The sequence below is a fragment of the Chiloscyllium punctatum genome, chromosome 48 (genome assembly GCF_047496795.1).
Source record: "Chiloscyllium punctatum isolate Juve2018m chromosome 48, sChiPun1.3, whole genome shotgun sequence".
Classification (NCBI taxonomy): Eukaryota; Metazoa; Chordata; class Chondrichthyes; order Orectolobiformes; family Hemiscylliidae; genus Chiloscyllium; species Chiloscyllium punctatum.
This window is the reverse complement of record NC_092786.1, coordinates 44,129,672-44,149,086: the sequence shown is the minus strand read 5'-3', so window position 1 is coordinate 44,149,086 and position 19,415 is coordinate 44,129,672. Positions and strand designations below refer to the sequence as shown.

The 19,415-nt window shown below is 40.1% G+C and overlaps 1 protein-coding gene across 3 annotated transcripts in view; it reads right to left on the bottom strand.

The window, feature by feature from the left end:
* Nucleotides 1-381: 381 nt before the first annotated feature.
* ap4e1 (adaptor related protein complex 4 subunit epsilon 1) overlaps nt 382-19,415 on the bottom strand; it is a 65,741-nt gene continuing 46,707 nt past the window's right edge. For 2 of the 3 annotated variants that reach the window (XM_072565091.1, XM_072565092.1), the window contains 4 exons: nt 11,314-11,919; nt 9,548-9,738; nt 6,446-6,606; nt 382-2,063 (listed from right to left, as the gene is read on the bottom strand). In XM_072565091.1, coding sequence (XP_072421192.1) covers nt 1,897-2,063; nt 6,446-6,606; nt 9,548-9,738; nt 11,314-11,919 — 1,125 coding nt within the window. In that variant the 3' untranslated portion in view covers nt 382-1,896. The remainder of the gene's footprint in view (nt 2,064-6,445; nt 6,607-9,547; nt 9,739-11,313; nt 11,920-19,415) is intronic. The other variant, XR_011955897.1, reaches the window with a different exon arrangement.

The window sequence follows — 19,415 nt, the reverse complement described above, 5'->3', positions numbered from 1 at the left end:
TTAATAATAATCCCACAACATTGATAGACCACATGGCCAAAGACAATAATAATCAGCCTTGGAGTATTTTCTGCCAATCTGATTACATTTATGCCACTCATTTCATTAGCTGTATATAATGAAGCTGACAGCTAGATACAAAAAGATGGAACCATCTGTTAGTCCCAACGGCTGAGGTTGGTTGTGTAAAATAAGTATGACTTGAATTCGCATAGCCTCTCAGACATGTCAAATTGACTCTCAAAGCTCTTCACAGGGTTACTTGGAGACCAAAGTTTGGACCAATAAATGTAACTATGCTACACCAACAAAACACCAAATAAAAATGAGCTAAACAGCCAATGAGTCTTTTGTTTTGCTGGTACTTGTCTTTATTTAAAGTCCTTTAATATCGTCAGTTTGTATTTAAATTAAAAATATTTAACTTAAAGCAGATCAAGTTAAAAGGCTTTTTTTCTCAAGAAATGTACATAGTTCATATGCATTTTGCCTTTGAAAAGAGAATGGCAAAAGAATCAGTAAATATTTCACACTGAATTAAGTATCTCCAAAGAAACCAGACTACATCACAGTGGCGCAGTACCATCAACTCTGACTGGTCAATGCCAGTGATGAGTCTGAACTATGCAACTCCAGGTTGTGAAGTACGATTCATAGGATGATGATATGGGAAGCAGCTGTGTACTGAGAAACAGGATAGAAGTCAGAATATGGATGAAAGACTTTTTTTAAGCATGGTATATTTATTAAATTACAGGTGCTTAAGAAAATCATAATAAATCACGTACAATATGATTTTTATATATATGATATACATATCCATTATTAAATAGGGAGGTTGTACCATAGGTACAAACCAGCTTGGATTATTATACAAACATAAGGCTTTGGGTTAGTCTTCGATAAACACTATTAAATTACATACAGGGTTGACCTGTTTCACCATGAAAAGTCTTCCCTGATTTTTACTTTTATCTTGTCCACAGTGCAAAAAAATAAGAAGCAAACTCACTTAATTATAGTGCAACAAACCAGTAGAGCTCTTGTAATGAATTTGAGTGTTAGAGCTTAAACACTTGAGCAGTAAATTGCTGCTTAGTACAGGACATTGCTTCACTGCTCCGGTGTTTCAGTTCTGACTACAGCAAACAAGATTCAATATTAATGCTTAATATAAAGAATACAGGTTTGATCATTTCGGTGCTTAGAAAAAGACAAAAATATGTACAAAATACTTCAGGTACTTGAATAGATTACCAATACATAACTTACTTCAAGTTGTACCACAGGCAGAATAAATTGGCGTGCACTTTGGTGAAATTGTAAAAATGAGAACTTTTAAGCCCACCTGTAAACTGTAAATATATTACAGCATCCAAAGGCTATTGGCATTAAAAAATCTAGGAAACTGTGCATTTATTTCATTAATCCCAACATGTCCAAAATTTCAAATATGTTTTATCTAATTTCTTTTAGTTCCCACTAGCACACGCTCGGAATTCATTGCTACAACTTGGCAATTGCCAAGGTCTTAACTGGAACTTAAAAAAACACTTTGGAAATGATATCAAAGTGAAATATTTGAGTATCTCTCAAAGAAACCACCAGGAAGACAAATCTATTACAGACCTACAAAAATCAGTCAAGTAGCTGCTGTATCGGGTTGTTTTAATTATTGCAAAACTCTCTTATTCTGCAATTAAACATTACTGACAATGGTTAACCATTTTTGTGTTGTGTCACTGTTCTTGAAAAACCAATCCTCACTGATCATTAACAAAACATCTTGCACACCAAACACTTCAGTCATCTTGAGTCCAATCTACTCAACAACCTCTGCAAACCACAATGAAGCTTAGATAAGCTAGTCCACTTTAGTTTTGGCTTGAGTTTTTGCTAAAGTTGAACATTTTGCATCACCTTTTGGCATTCATATAACATACAGTCTGGAAGGACACTGCAAGGTGATCGCAGCCACACTGATAAAATCCCACCATGAAATCGACAGTGAAGTAAACAGGGCGTTGATGGAAGCAATTGGCATGCTATAATCCCTTCTGTTCCTGCAGAAGGAAGGAAAAGTTAATTTGAACCAATATTCCATACTCAGCACAGTGAAATACTTCATTGTGGGGCAATACTTACTTTTGCCAACATACGTTTTATAGCGAGCATTGCAATATTGAATGTAAACTGAGGTCTATGTTCTGAGAGAAGAATCCCATCCATCAGTTTCTGAACCAAGACAATTCCAACACATTCCAGTTGAGGTCAGTGCATAAAAATATGCTCAGTGTGGAACAAGATGCTACAGCATTCCAGGGACAAGGGAGAACATGCTCATTCCCACCTAACTGTCCACAACACCATGAGCTGAAACCAAGCAGCATTTGGTCCATGAAATGGTCACAGCTGGTTCGTTCAATATCATTTCTTCCCCCCGCCCCACCTCAATCCAAACAAATAAAGAGCATATATTAAACTTTGTCTGATAACAACATTAAATTAGACAGTCAGCTAGACTGAGCTACCGAAAAGGGTGAACAGTTAAGAGCCATAGAAACAAAGGATGTAGTGAAGGCTGTTTCAAGTTGCACAGTTTCTTGCAGTTTACAAACCACCCCTGGACTGCTGGGTGGTGCGAATTAACTTTATTTATGGTCAATATATTAATTGGCAATAATGCATCTGTCTAAATTTCTTACAAATTCCTGTCAAAAGAGCCACACTTTACAAAAGTAGTGGATTAGGCTTCTCCCTGATCGCTATCAAACCCATTGCCCAGGGTTGAGCCACGCACAGCAGCAAAACCTCCAGGTTCAACTCCTGGTCAGAGTTCAAGTTGGCTGCTAGCTGGGACAATTGTCAGATATCTAACGGCAGAAACAAAAAAAAGATCAGCGGAGAAATGCTCACACTAAGACAATCAGGTGCGGGGAGGCTGGGTTTTTGTCTGTACTGATTAGATGGATTGTTTAGTTATCAAACATGCGTGCAGCTTCAGATGAAAGTAATTTACTTCAACACTTCGTTCCATTAGGGTCTACTGACCATGATGTTTTCGCCAAATTTCCCTATTCAAAATTGATTCAAATATGGCAATATAAAAAGGCACCCAATGAGGAGCCAGTCTCAACACAACAGACAGTAATAAAAACCAGTATTCAGCACTTTTTATTTTATCTTACTCAAGTTTCTTCCTCAACATTTTCTAAATTGTTTCCAACAGAGATAGGGTAGAGTGTACAGAAAATAACAGAGGTTCCCAAACTAACTCCTAGAGGTGTTACAAACCAATGTTCTCGGGCCATAACAGAGGTTCCCAAACTAACTCCTAGAGGTGTTACAAACCGATGAACTCTGAGGCGGCAACAGTGAGTTAGCGATGAGTGCTCAACGTAGTGGGACACCTCTAAATTATTGGAGTGTGTTTGCAACTTAACCCAGCCAAATAGTGAGATCTGGATGCTGCAAATCCAATGGAGAAGACTCGCTGCCACAGGTCCCTTCCCAACATTCCTCATTGCAGTCCCCCACCTCTGCAAAAAAAAAACTACACTCAAGGGTTTGGGGTCATGGCAATGGGTGAACACCAAATTGAGTCACAATAGGAAAATGTTTGGAAAACACTGAAATAAGAGGTGAAACAAGAAAAAAGAGGATTACAAAGGGAAAAATAGAGCAGGAGGAGAAGAGATGAAGACAGAAGGAAAAAGAAAACAAACAAAACTTTTCAAATAACTGAAACAAAATCAAAAGAGAAAGATAAATGGCAGAAGTGGAGGTGAATTCGAGAAAGAATTGTGTTGCCATAGTCTTACAGACCATAGGGGCTGCTCTCTCAGAGAGAGAGAAGTGACTGGTGGTGATTTAACCTGAGGGCAACCAGACCTCAAGCAAGGGAAGAGGTTGAGAAGTAGAGTCCTTCATGGTAACCTCAAACTGGTGATGGGAATTGAACCCATGCTGTTGGCATCACACTGCTCTATAAACCAACAATCCAGCCAACTGAGCTAAACCAATTCCTCAAGAGAATCCAATAAGAGGAGAAAAATTATTTTTCAACAAAATGGGTCATGACACTAACACATTTGGAGGGTGACTGTGTAGTGCTGCACAAAAACAGAGATATTTTGAAATGAGAGTATTCTCCAAACATAGCTGTTAACTTCTGGAGGTTGTAAATCAATATTTATAACCGTAAATATATATTGCTAAACCAAATGTGAAGATCAAACCCACCTCCACCTCAGACTATTGAGAATGTTTTTGGGTGTTTGAAATGGATTAATGCCTCTCCTGAAATAGAAGGCATAGCAAGCAAATGCAAACTAACTAAGTATTTGCTTGCTAAAACCAGCTTAATGAGTCCAAGTTCCTGATTAAGTCAGGAACAAGTTTGATGAGTGCGTAACAAAGCAAAAGTATGTTAAATATCCATTCTCCAGTGTGCAGGTAGTCATTAGCAGAATGTTCCTTTACAAAAAGGTGCTTGCAAGATAATAAGGGAAGAACATCAGATTGAGAATCCTAATATAAATTCTTTGAATTAACAAGTTATTAATGCTAATCGGTTGGGATCGTACGATGTTTAGTCAATGACTTTAAAAATGCTAATGAGGTGAGGGAGTAAAACTCTCAGCCATCACAATCAAGTTCCTCTCCTCACTTCCTAAACGGAATCTTCTGTTTTCACTAGTGGGGTGTTTGGACATGAGAGGGGCATTTAATTGAATGGGGTGGTGTCTTACCTAATCCCACTGCCTTCCGGCCTCTGTCAGATTTATGTAGGAGTGGAAAGACCCGAGGCTGACCTCCTCATCCCACTGCTCACCAAGGCTCTGAAGTGGTCCACTTGAGGGCCTCATCCCAACATTTCCAGGAGTAAGCAAGCTGCAAGTGGAGGTGTCTCCATACAGCAGCTAAAACTGTGCAGCCAGTGTGTCATCTGGTGATTGTGGTGGACAGTCTTTTTTTGGGAGGGGGTTTGGTGGGTTACAAATCAGGTTGGAATAGGAGGCAGCCGAGAACCAACCCCTCTGCCGTTGTTACTGGCACTCCCACCCTAAGTGTCCCACATTAGGTGCCAGTGGCCTGATTTGCTCTGTGCCTCCCAGCGTTCTAATGCCTTTTATTCCAGCTGTAGCAACAATCAATGTCACTCTGCGGACCGTTTGATTAGACAGCAACTCTTAGCAGGTAAGACCTTTGACCCTTGATTCTAACCTCACCACTGCCAAATTGACATTTGATTTGATGGATAAAGTTGCACAGGTTTCTTGCCAGCAACAAAATCCCACCAACTCAACAAGATTCCATCCCCATTTCAAGCGACGTGCAACCATAACATAGGAAATTCATTCAAAAACTGAAGATTTAAAGGTTTCTAAACAAGACCAAAAACTTCAGTCTATTTCCTTCTCCAGACTCATTTTACTTCATTCCCTGGGTAGGTGTAGTCACTTTTAAAAGCAGGCATTCTGAACAACCTGCTGTGTTTTAACAGTTTGCCACTGACATCTACTGGCCCAATTGTGTAACTGACGATATCTGTGGAATTAGGCTGTTGCACCAATGCTAACCACAAGGTCAGTCCAAAACACTGCAGCTGGCCAGATATAGGTAGTTACACATCAGCAGGAAGATCTATTTGGAAAACGTCTAACATGCTATTCTACTATTTTCTATTCAGTTCTATAAATCAATCGGTTGAAAAGGGAAGCACAGAAAAGGAAGAATTTGAGAAAAAGGATATTAGGAGAGAGTAAAGGGCAAAACATTGAGATTATTAGTTTTATTCTTCTTGCACATGTTTAAAGTGTTCCAAACCATTCTCTTCAAATGTGACAATGTCTTCTATAAACAAACATGAAATTTAAAATCCCTTTTGTTTTGGATTAAAGTATGGTATATCCATACCCATTGTTAGCCATTTGACAGATGTGATGCCAGTCACAATACTGGCATGGCCAATATCCTAGATTTTTTTAACAGATTAAAGTCAGCTGTAAATTGTTTTAAAATTCATCAGAATGAGCAATTATTCCAAATATAAAGCCTTCCAAGGGAAGCTCCTCCTAGGACTGCATACTTTGGGGCATCGTTTAAAATCTGCTGTCTGCATATAGATGGCTCTTCTGATTCATGGTAAATGAATACATGTTGGTGTTGAATGAGTCAGGGATCACACTTCTCCATGAAGCCCACTGTAGTCACCTGGACAGCTGACAATCATGGGCAAGGTTGACAAATGAATAGTGCCCACTTAACATAAGATAGCAGGCCAACAATCACATTCAGCATGGTTCTTCAGCAAGAATTCAGCAGAGATGAGAGGGAAAATTGACCAAAAATGCAAAGTAAAATGAAATATTTTCAGGTCAGGCTTGCACAAGCACTGACTCCATTAATATATAATTTCAGCTGTATAATAAATAGATGTTACCTATAATATCCACAATATGTAGCTTCAGTTCTTTCTGCAGTGTATGAAGTGCTGAACTCAGAGCTTCAGGTGCATTTGGTGCAAAGCTGAGATTTTGTTTCACATCGTTGGAAAGTGAAAGCCACAGGTGCCCAAATTCTTCAGTGGTCAGTTTTAATGGCCTGGAAGTAGACAGACAAGTGAACAAAGTCAGAGGGCTTATCAAATGAGAACAATAATTTTAACCATGTACTTGTCAAAAAGTTGCGTTTAATCTCATGAGTTCATCAGGACAGTACCAGTACAATTGTATTGAGGACCAACTGGATAACACCAATTTTATCCAGTTTTTCATATTAGAAGGTACAGGAGCTAAACAAATCAGCGAGGTCCAATCTAGATGCACAGGGTTGGTTTTGTGAAGATAGACCATTTCCTTATTCTGACCTTAGTACAAGGATAGTGCTAAAAAACAACAAATATTATCCCATCATTGTAATCTTTGCCAATTTTTTTCTCTATCAGGCTCTCCAATAACTCTGAATGCAAACAAGGTAAAATTTATCTTTACATGTGTAAAATGGATGGCACTTATTCTCTCACTGTTGGAAGAAATTTTTGTTCCGTTGTAAGAACAGGCAAGTGAAGCTAACTTGTTAACAGGCAGAGGCACTATGGCCACTTTGTATGTTGTATAGTTTGATTAGGCACAAAGGAGTTCATTGTCTTGTAAATACTGCCTTGTATACTTGTCTTTACCTGGCAATTTTTAGTTAAAAAGACGTCATCTACATACACCGTTATAACTTGAGTACGCTGAGTAAGTTTTGTTGCCAACAGCCTAATATTAATGAATTGTTACAGTGCACAGAGGCCATTCAGCTCATCATGTCTGCATCTACACTCCAAATGAGCATTAGGAACAAGTGACACTCCTCTCCAAGTCACCCAATGACATTATAGCTGAGAAATACAACTATTTAATTGCTATTAAAAGTCAAATAATGACAGTCTGAAAGGTACTTTTGACCATATCCAAGCATTCTTTAGCTCACTTAATGCAAGACGTGAAAAAGACATTTTGTATTTGCAAAATAATTTACTCTGTCATTATTCCCTCACGCATAGATATTACCATTTAAAGTGGGATCACGATCCAAACATGTCAGCTACCTTCATCCGAAATTGACTGCTACAAGATGTTAGGACACAGTTTAAGGAAAGTCTTCCTTAGTTATTCTTAACTGTTACTGTACGGCATACCCTGAACTCCAGATGGCATCTCCTCACACTAAAACAGAGAAGATTTCACAAAACTGCTATTTACAGAAGGCAACATTAGGCCTATAATTTCTGTAGCAGCTCTCTAAAGGACCATCATACCTAGTGTCACCTCCCACTCTTCTTCCCATAGCTCTGTGCTTTCTTTTCGGATAACAATCTAATTTTGAGTGTCTTGATTGAGCCTGCACCTCCAGCATATGAGCAGCATTATTCAGATCCTAACTACTTACAGCATGAAAAGGGTTATTCTCATGTCACACTGATTTTTAAGTCAAGTGACTTAAATCCATGCCCACTTATTTTCAATGCTCTCACCTACAGGAAGATGATTTGTTTAGCATTTCAGGGAATACAGTATAAGCTCAATGGCAGTGATCTAATAGAAAATAATGAGGTTCTAGCTGTAGCACTGGACACCCCTCTCAACAAAAACTAGGATCCAAGCCAAAAACTTCAAGGGCTGTTGAATTCGCTTGCCTTCCAGTATGGGTTTATCAGCCTGCAAAAAAAAGACTGAAATATAGCAAGTTTCAATCCATTCTTCTTAACTGAATGCATCAGTATCTGGGAAAATACCTAAAGTTTATTATACTCAACACCTCCCCAAGAGTTTTATATTCCACATTTTCGATCCAATTATTAGAGAACTTGGCCAGCGACTGTCCCACAGATGACAGGTGAGTCTGCACTTCCTTTTACAAGATTAAAAAGACAGTAAGTTGGATTGTTCCCAGGCAACAGCCAACCCTGCCAATTCTGCAGTTGCTCCTTCTCCTTCCACTCAGAACAGACTATGTGATCAACTACCTCAGGATATCAACATTCACAGCCAGTAGTTCAATCAGTGCAGAGATATTACACCTTAGTATTTTCAGGTAAATGCTTTTTTCATAACTGTGCTGTTCAAATGATGTTAAATATTTTAATTGCCCATCAAGCAAAGTGAAGGTCCAAAGGTTGTAGTTCACAACCACATTCCCCACAGGAGGTTAACAGGACTTGAGAATAACATGACACAGATATTAAGTACCAAATACTTGGCTATTATCCTCAACAACACAGTTATGAGCTAAGGTTCTTATACACTTGGGATTAGAATACTAATACCCAATTTATTCAGGACCTTTAACAGCTAGTTACTTTTGGACCTTTTGTTCCTGATATTTCATTATGATAAGCAAATGTGCAAGTGCCAAAAACTACAAATAAAGTTATTTGAATAAGTTTCAGCAAATTTCTTCAATATACAGAAACACTTTCTATAAACAGCACAACAGAAAGCATCAGTATTTAAAACTTCAATGAACATTCAATATTCAAAGAGTAATAACCAAACTTGTAATACAGCAATTCATTCTGAAATTCAAAGCAATTTTTGAGGAGATTTGTAGTTCAGTTTGATGATAAGTAAGTTAGCTCGCTTAGCGAGATGATTTGTTTTCAGTCGTTTCATTACCATACTGGATAACATCATCTCCGGTGAAGCACTGATGGTATGACCCACCTCTCTATTTATACGTCTTGGTTACTTAACGTGGGTGATGTCATTTCTGGTTCTGTTTTTCAAGGGAAGGTAGATAGGATCTAAATCAAGGTCCTATCTACCTTCTCTTGGAAAAAATATGCGGAAATGACATCACCCACCTTAAGTAACCACGGCCTATAAATAGAGAGGCGGGTCATACCATCAGCACTTCACCGTAGACTCTCACTGATGATGTTACCCAGTATGGTAACGAAACGTCTGAAAACAAATCTGCCATCTCAACAAGCTAACAGACACACTTATTCATAGCAATGTTTATCAACCAATTATTTTGCTGCACATTAGTCTCATACCTGATGAAATCAATTAAAAACAGAATGAGTGTAAATTCCTCCTGGGTACAATGACTGGACTCTAGTTGATAAGTAAGGTGTCCTGTGAGTAGCACCTGGGTACATGGATTCACCATCTGTAGACAGAGGTGACATTTGACTGTAGTTTGGGATTGCACCACTGGAAAAGGGAAGTCCGTGCTCTCAGAAGTCTGCATAATTATATAAAGAAACATTAAAAGTAGAAACGTTAAGGTTGAACTTATAAATGCACCACAATATCCCATTTAATCAATGAAAAATATGATCTGATAAAATGGCAACATATTGTGATCCTCCTGTAGGTTAAGGTTGCAAGAGATCCTCCACAAAGTAAACTCTTATATGAACACATGAATTAGGCACAGGATTGGACCACTTGGCCCCTCGAACCCTCTTCTCTATCCAATAAGATGATGGCTAAGCTAATTACTCAACAATCCCACCTACCCCCAGTAACTTTTCACCCCTTTATCAAAATCTATCCACCTCTGCCTTAAAAATATTCAAAGACTGCTTCCACCACTTTGAGAAAAACTTTCAACCATCTGAGAGAAAAAAAAAGTCCTCCTATCTGTCCTAAATGAGTGCTCTCTTATTTTTAAACGGTGACCTTTAAAAAAAACATTGTTGTTAAGTTTTAGACTCGCCCACAAGAGGAAACATCCTTTCCACATCCAACCTGTCAAGTCCCCTTAGGATGCTGAATCAAGTCACCTCTTACTTTTTCAAACTCCAGCAGATACAAGCCTAGCCTGACAAATCTTTTCTCTTAGGGAAACCCACCTATTACAGCTAAATGTCCTCTGAACTGCTTTCAACATTTTCTTTAAATAAGGAGACCCTATGACTCTATAGGAACTTGGATGGGTATATGAATAGGAAGGGTTTGGAGGGATATGGGCCGGGTGCTGGCAGGTGGGACTATATTGGGTTGGGATATCTGGTCGGCTTGGACCGAAGGGTCTGTTTCCGTGCTGTACATCTCTATGACTCTCTCTATGACAATACTGTGCACAGTTCTCCAGATGTGGTCGCACCAATGTCATGAATAAATGAACTATAACCTCCCCACTTTAGAATTCAATAATGCTCAGGGGCTTTCCCAGCTACTTTTGTGACTGATGCACTGGAGCACACAGATCCCTCTACATCTCAGAACTGTCATCATTCAGATATTATGCTTCAATTTCATTCTTCTTGCCAAAATGGAAAGTGGCACTTTTCCACATGAAACTCCATTTGTTAGATCTCTGCTCGCTCACTTAACCTATCTCTATCCCTTCGAAGTTAGCCATCTTTATTATTGCTCATCCATCCATAAGCAAGCCTGAGATGATGATAAACAACTTTCCCAAATCAAAAGCCAAAGGATTTCTAGCATTAAGTTGCTGCACAGCACATCACATGCCCGACTGTCTGATTTCAAAGCTGAGGAATAATGTGTGCATTTCGAAAGCGCATGACAAGCGGGATTAAGAGAGAAACCGAGAGAGAAACTCTAATTCTAATGTTAAAATATACATTCATACAATTGTGGTTTTATTTCAGAATTTTATATGATCAGCATTAAAGGGTTTCTTTTTATAAGTAATGTACACCACAAATCCCAATAATGTTTAAAAACTTCAGACAATATTTAATTCCAATAATCTTTTAATGAGATTAAGTTAAAAAAAAGTATTTAATTTTAGCAAGTTGCCTTATTTTAACTGTTCAATACTATACTACTGCTAGATTGTATTTACCTGCAATTCGTCAGTTAATGCAAAGTTGACTGTTGCATTATGAACTTCCACACTGCTGCGGTTAGTAATAAACAAAGGGATTAGCAGACAGTCCTCTTTCCAAATTTTACAGGAAAACAAAGCTATATTTTCATTGGCACAAAGAAGCTCAAGCTTTGAATGAGCATGCTGAGCAAACTCTTCTGGCAAACTTGGAGCTAGACCGGAGATTTGGTCATGAGCCTCAAAGGCAGAGCGGCAATTTGCAGGCTGTATGATGTCAAAATTTCCATCTGCAAATAGACCTGAAAAGGGTTCCTTTGATGCTGAAGGCATGGCTTTGATTGTCTTCAAGTTGTTACTTGGAGTCCACGATCTGTCATATCCTTGGGAAGGCTGCTCTGTAGGGACCTCTGCAGAGTCAGATGATGTTTTCCTTAACGGCATTGCTTTACTTTCTTGGAAGAGACTACATCTTTCTCCGACATTATCCATGAGGTTTGGAATTTGAGGGGGATGTGGAACAATTGTCTTCTGTGCATTCATAGCTTTCTCATGACCATTTTGCCCCTCAACAATCTTCGACTTTCTCCAAACTTTCTGGGTACTGCTCTGAGGTTTGCCCATCTAAAAAGATTGTAAAAATGTAGAAATTATAATTTTTATGGTCTTGATATCGCTAAGCAGCATCAGTCAAACATTTTTATTCAGGTGAACACATGCACATTGAACACACTTTAAAATGAACATTAGCTGCAAGATAAAAAAGATCTTTGTCTTTAAGTCAAATATAGCAAAGAACCAGGTTCACAGTTAACCAAGATTTAAAACTAGATAATTAGTAAGTCTTCTGTTGCAAAATGTCTTAGACATTACAGGGATAATGCTTAAACTGCTCTCTAGTTTTTATTATTTTGTAGATTTTGATGACAATAGAACATGCATCTAAAAGGCTAGAAAAATGGATGGTGAGTAAAAAAAAGAAATCATGGAATAATAATTTGCAGCAAAAATTGGTTACCATGAGTGAATAGAGTAGATACAAATCAGTTTGAAGTTGTACTTGAATTAACAGAAACAGTTAACCACCTCATTGAATCAGTGTGTTATTTGCAATTTTTAAACTATGCAAAATGTTTCCTGGTTAAGTCTTGCACATATTTTCAAATGAGACTGATCCCAAAATAAAATATAAACCTGTTTAGGATCTCATTCAGCCTCATAATACTGAAAACTACGTTAAATGTTTGGCAGATCCAACAAACTATGCTGATGTTTTCCTTTGGGACTTAACTCTCCAAATGCTGAGCCCATTACCCTTTAATTTCCAAATTCATCTTGAAACTGTTAATTAAGGGCACTTGTGGTAGTGGTAGTGTTCCTACCTCTTAGGTAGGAGACCCAAATTCAAATCCCACCTGCTCCAGAGGTGTGTTATAACATGTCTGAACAGGCTGATCAAAGCATCGACAACTGTTGATTACAGATGCGCATGCATAAATATGGCGGCCAGTTAGCTTAGTTTGCCAGCATGCTGTTCAGAATAATGCTAACAATGCGGGTGGTAATTCTGGTTCCAGCTAGGTAGCCTGGGGACCTACCTACCTACTTACCATGCCCTATCCATGCAAGTGGAAGGCAAAGAGAAACTACCACTGACGGAAAAAAACAGCAATGACAAACAGTTCAGGGTGATATTCAGCCAAGGCCCTGCCTTCCAGAACAGCACTTATGGAGCCGAACGGAATGCACAAATATATGCCACTGCTTCACAACCTTTTTTCCTCTGTGACCCCATTTTGAAGCTTGAAAATTGTTGCAATCCACTCAGTGGGAACTGAGGATATGGATATGGGCTGGGGAAAGCTGTGACACTCAGAGCCCTGTTAGGGGAGGGAGCACAACTGTTATAAGTTGGTCAGAGTTTCACAGAAGCAACTGGCGTCGCAGAAACTGACAGCCCAAAATTACAGCTGGCGACACCATTTCGGGTTCTGACCCCCCACTTCAGGAAGCCCTAGAGTCATGTGGTGTAGGTTAGCCACAGTGCCCTTAGGTGGGAGTTCCAAGTTTTTGTCATGGTGACACTGAAGGAATATCAATACATTTATCAGTTAGGATGGTTTGTGACTTGCAGGGAACCTTTGTAGGTGTTCCATGATTTTGCTACCCTTGTCCTTCTAGTTAGGCAAGATCACAGGTGTGGATGGTACTAAGGAACTTGGAGAGGTTGATTTAGTGCAGTTTGTAGATAGTACACAGTGCTGCAACAAATGCAATGGATGTCAGACAGGGGAGAAATCAAGTGGACTCCTTTGGCCTGGACAGTGTCAAACTTCTTGAGTTGATGGGGTTGCATTCATATAGTCATAGAGTTATGCAGCATGGAAACAGACCCTTTGGTTCAACTTGTCCATGCCAAGTATCGCAAACTAAACTAGTCCAACTTTCCCACATTCCTGAAGGTCTTATGCTCAAAACATCGATTCCCACATTCCTCGGATGCTGCCTGATGGGCTGTGATTTTCCAGCACCACACTCTCAACTACTTTTGGCCCATATCCCTCTAAACCTTTCCTGTTCACGTATCTGTTCAAACATCTTTTAGAAGTTGTAACTGTATCTGCATCTACCACTTCCTTTGGCAATTCATTCCATATATGAACCACCCTGTGCATGGAAAGGTTGTCTCTCAGGCCCCTTTTAAATCTTTCTTCTCTCACCTTAAAAATATATCCTCTAGTTTTGAGCTCCCCAACCTTTGAAAAAAGACCTTTACTATTCACTTTATCTATGCCCCAAGTGATTTTAAAAACCTTCATTAGGTCACCCTTCAATCGCCTATGCTCCAGTGAAAAAAGTCCCAGCCTCTCCTTATAACTCAAACCCTTCAACTTGGTAACACCTTTGCAAATCTTTTTTATGCATCATCTCCAATTTAATAATATCCTTCCTATAGCAGGGTGACCAAAGTGGTACACAGTACTCCAAAGTGGCCTCACCAACTTCCTGTTTAACAACAACATGACGTCCCAACATCTGTACTCAATGGTCTGAACAATGAAGGGCAAATGGGGAGGAGCCTATCACACCCCTGACTTGTACCTTGCTGAGAGTGGACAGTCTCTGAAGGGTCAGGGGGCAAGTTACTTGTCACAGAATTCACAGCCTCTAAACTGCTTTGGTAGCCACAGTATTTATGTTGCTGGTTCAGTTTGGTATCTTATCAAGAGTCAACTCCAGAATGTTGATTTTGAGGATTCTTACAATGACAATGTCACTGAATGTCAAGAGGCAATGATTGGAACCTGTCTTGTTGGTGATAGTCATTGCCTGCCACTGGGGTTGCACAATGTTTCTCACTACTTCTTAGCCCAAGCCTCGATATTGTCCAGATATTATTCCATTTGAACACAGTTAAAAATCACACAACACCAGGTTATAGTCCAACAGGTTTATTTGGAAACACTAGCTTTCGGAGCGCTGCTCCTTCATCAGGTGGTTGTGGAGTATAAGGTCGTAGGACACAGAATTTATAGCAAAAAGTTTACAGTGTGATGTTACTGAAACTATATATTGAAAAAGACCTGGATTGTTTGTTAAATCTCTTATCTTTTAGAATGGGCAGGTTGGTTTCAGTTCTTTCATACGTAAATTTCAGAACTTTCTTAAAGTTACATTCTGAAATGAACTTTAACAATAGGCGCCATGTTGGCCCAGATAATGCACTGAAGGTGTGAGGTACCCTGTGTGTGGCTGTCTGTGCCCCAATGTTCAGACTGTTTCTAATCTAAAAAGGGGATTTAATGAATCTTACATGGATTCATGCAGTTTTTGAGCAAAATAAAATGTAAGTCTGCAAACACAAATTCACCCCGCAAACCTATGTGTGCATGCGCGTTGGGGGGTGTATGAGTGCCTGTGTGAGAGAGAAAGAGAGAGAGAGAGAGAGTGAGAGTGAGTGTGTGAGTGTGAGTGAGTGTGAGTGAGTGTGAGAGAGAGTATGAGTGTGAGAGAGAGTGAGTGAGAGCGTGAGTGAGTGAGTGAGTGAGTGAGTGAGTGAGTGAGTGAGTGAGTGAGTGAGTGAGTGAGTGAGTGAGTGAGTGAGAGAGAGAGAGAGAGAGAGAGAGAGAGTGTATGCGAGAGTGTGAGTGTAAAGAGGTATAGGTCTGTGAGAGGTGGGGCTGAGTGTGGGAGTGTGTGTGTGAGCATATGAGAGAGAGCTTGTGTATGAGAGAGGGTCTGCGTGAGCGTAAGCGTCTGTAGGAGTGTGTGTGTGGCTGTAGGAGTGTGTGTGCATGTGTGTGTGTGTGTCCCTGTCTGTCTGTTTGTGTGGATAGTGCAATGGGGGTCATCTGTAATGTGACATGAACCCAAGAGCCCGGTTGAGGCCATCCCCATGGATACCAAACTTGGCTATCAGTCTCTGCTCGGCCACCTTGAAGGATGGTCTTCCAAAGGTCCGAGGTCGAATGTCCCAAACTGCTGAAGTGTTCTCTGACTAGGAGGGAACACTCCTGTCTGTTGATTGTTGTGTGGTGCCCATTCACCCATTATTCTGCTCGGTCTCACCAATGAACCACTCCTCAGGACATCCTTGCCTGAGATAGACAACATTGGCTGAATCACATGAGTACCTGCCACATACATGGTGGGAGGTGTCCCCACGTGTAATGGTGGTATCCATGTCCACACTCTGACATGTCATGCAGCGTCTACCGTCTCATGGTTGTATGGTGTTGTCCTGAAAGCTGGGCAGTTTGCTGCTAACAATGATCTGTTTGAGGTTTGGTGGCTGTTTAAAGGCGAGAAGTGGAGGCATGGGGAAGGTCTTGGCAAGGTGCTCATCCTCGCTGATAATATGTGCAGGCTGTGAAGAAGATGATGTAGTTTTTCAGCTTCTGGGAAGTACTGGGCAACGAAGGGTACCCTGTTGGTTGCAGTTCATATCTGTCTCCTGACAAGGTCATTATAGTTTCTCACTGTGGCACGTCGAAACTGGCGGTCGATGAGTTGAGCATCATATCCCATTCTTATGAGGGCATCCTTGAGTACTTCCAAGTGCCCATCACATTGCTCCTCATCTGAACAGATCTTTGTAGGCATAGAGTTTGTCTGGAGGGGATGGCTGTTTTAATATGTTTCGGGTGGAAGCTGGAGAAGTGAGGTTATTCGTGGGTTGCAGTAGAGTGAGGTGCTGAGGTATGCATCCTTGATGGAAATGTATGTGTCCAAGAATGAGACAGATACTAGAGAGTAGGGCACCTCACACCTTCAATGCATTATCTGGGTCAACATGGTACCTATTGTTAAAGTTCACTTGAAAATGTAACTTTAAGAAAGTTCTTGAATTTACATATGAAAGAACTGAAACCAACATGCCCATTCTAAAAGATGAGACACTTAATGAATAATCCAGGTCTTTTTCAATATATAATTTCAGCTACATCACACTGTACTCTTTTGCAATAAATTCTGCGTCCTATGATCTTACAGTCCACAACCACCTAATGAAAGAGCAGTGCTCTGAAAGCTAGTGCTTCCAAATAAACTTGTTGGAAATAACCTGGTATTGCGTGAATTTTAGCTTTGTACACCCCAGTCCAACACTGGCACCTCGAAATCATTTGAACATAGACTGCTCCAGTCTCTGAGAAGTTGCAACGGTGCTGAACATTGTTCACTGATACTTGCACATTCCCACTTCTAAGCTTATGATCCACGGAAGGTCATTGATGAAGTAGCTGAACCTATGAGGTCAGGAGCTGAGTGGGCCTGGCACAACCCGAACTGAATATCAGCAAGCAGGTTGTTTCTGAGAAAATGCTGGTGATGACACCATCCATCATTTTGCTGAAGAATGTAATCTGACGGGCCAGTGATTGCAGGTTGGATTCGTCCTGCCTTTTGTGCACAGGGATTATAACCTTGGCACATTTTCCATATTGCTGGGTAGATGCCAGTGTTGTAGCTGAGCTAGAACAGTTTGACTAAGGGCATAACTATTTTCCATTTTAAAGCATTTCAATGAGCTAAACGTAGTTAGTTTCCAGAAAAAAAATAAGCGTTTTTGTTATTTGGTTGCATAGTTACTCATAACAGACTTGAAAGATCATAAAGTCGGGCAGCAATTTCAAATGGTTCAGTGGACTATATTTAGCACTCCGATTTTGTAGTCATCCAAAAATGGATTAAGTTCTGTATACATTCCCCTATTAGCATACGCAAACATCTGAAGTTTTAATGTGAAAGAAATCTTGGCAGTCAGCACCTTTGAGTAGGTAGTATAAATTTTAAGCAATTAGTCCTAACAATTACTTGAACTGTGACAGCAAGATTTTTGGCGAGATCCTGGAGTGATTACACAGGTTAATTTCTGCCAATATCCTCACAAATAGCCTTTAAAGGTTTTATTTGGAATTACGGCTTGGGTTGCTGAGGAGCACATAACTCATCTGGAACAAAGAGATTTTATATTGAAGAATCACCACTTATGCTTGGCACATCTTGCAAATAAGCTTCTTAATTTCAACCAGAAAGTCATATTAGATCATCTCAAAAGAAAATATATTTACTTAAGTAGTCAAATTTAAGTCACTTGTCCTATTTCATCAGCCTCACTACTATGGTGATTAGTTTGGCTCAATTAGTCGCATTTTTGTCCTGGGAACCAAAGAGCAAAGCATTACTTTGGGACTAAAATCACTTGTTGCGAAGTCCACTCTTCCATACGATTAAATTAGATTCCCTACAGTAGGGGGACGGGCCCTTTGGCAACAAGTCCACACCGACCCTCCAAAGAGTAACCCACCCAGACCCATTCCCCTACCCTATATTTACCCCTGACTAATGCACCTACACAATATGGACAATTTAACACAGCCAATTCACCTGACCTGCACGTCTTTGGACCGTGGGAGGAAACACGGAGGGGGGAATGTGCAAACTCCACACCGTTGCCTGAAGCTGGAATCGAAACCGGGTCCTTGGTGCTGTGAGGCAGCAGTGCTAACCACTGAGCCACCGCACCGCCCCAGGATAATACACAGCTAGTGCTATGACGAGAATGGCCAGTGATGGGAAGACGTGAGTACATTAGAAATTCAAGAGGTGAAATAGAAGGCACAAACTTATGTCATCAGCATGGGGTAACTCTAGAGCATGAACAAAAAAAACAATTGGTTTGAGGTACATCCAATCGTACAAGTTAGGAACGGCAGGCCATTCAGCCCCTGAAGCCTGCTTCACCATTCAATAACAAGATGGCCAATTGGAGTGTAAGCTGAAATCTGCAATCCCACCTGTCCCAATAACATTCTACTCCCAGGTTAATAAGCATCGCTCCAATTCTGCTTTAAAAGCATTCAAGGACTCTGCTCCACCACCTTTTCAGGAAGAGAGTTCAAAGACTGCCAACCCCCATCTTTAATTTAAATGGATGACCTCTGATTTTTAAATGGTGACCCCTAGTTTGATATTCTCCCATGAAAGGAAACAGTTCTCTACATCGACCCCGTCAAGAACCTCACGAGGTTGTATGTTTGAATCAATAAATATATATATCAATCAAGTCACCTCTTAAACTGCAGTGAATGCAAGCCTGACCTTTCAGATTTTTCCTTAAAATACAACCCAAACAACAAAATCTGATCTGTCGATCATCACACTTCAAGGTTCACACATACTTGATGTGTTGAGAATATTAATTATTTCTAATTTACACTTTGGGAGATCAGATACACAAAGAATTTACTTTCTAGTTAGAATTAACAGCCCAGTGAAATGGGTGAAGGCTATCAAATCCTCAACATCCAACGGTGCAGCTGGAGTACACAAAATGGTTGTAATTTTGATAGACTTTATAACCAGCCCACTCAGAATCGCACCTGAAATTGCTCCACAATACCTCCAGGTGCTACATGTAGGAGTGTCACCAAAACAACACTAAAACAGTAAGATGGCACTGAACCTGGGCCTGCTCCATTCCATCTGCATTTCTTTTCTCGTTTTTTTCTCCCTTATTTTATTTTACTTACCTATTGGTGAAGAGCTCAGTCGTGACGTCAGCATCAGCAAGCAGGCTGGTGCTCCAGACCCCAACTGGGCCCGGCGCTCCGGGCCCG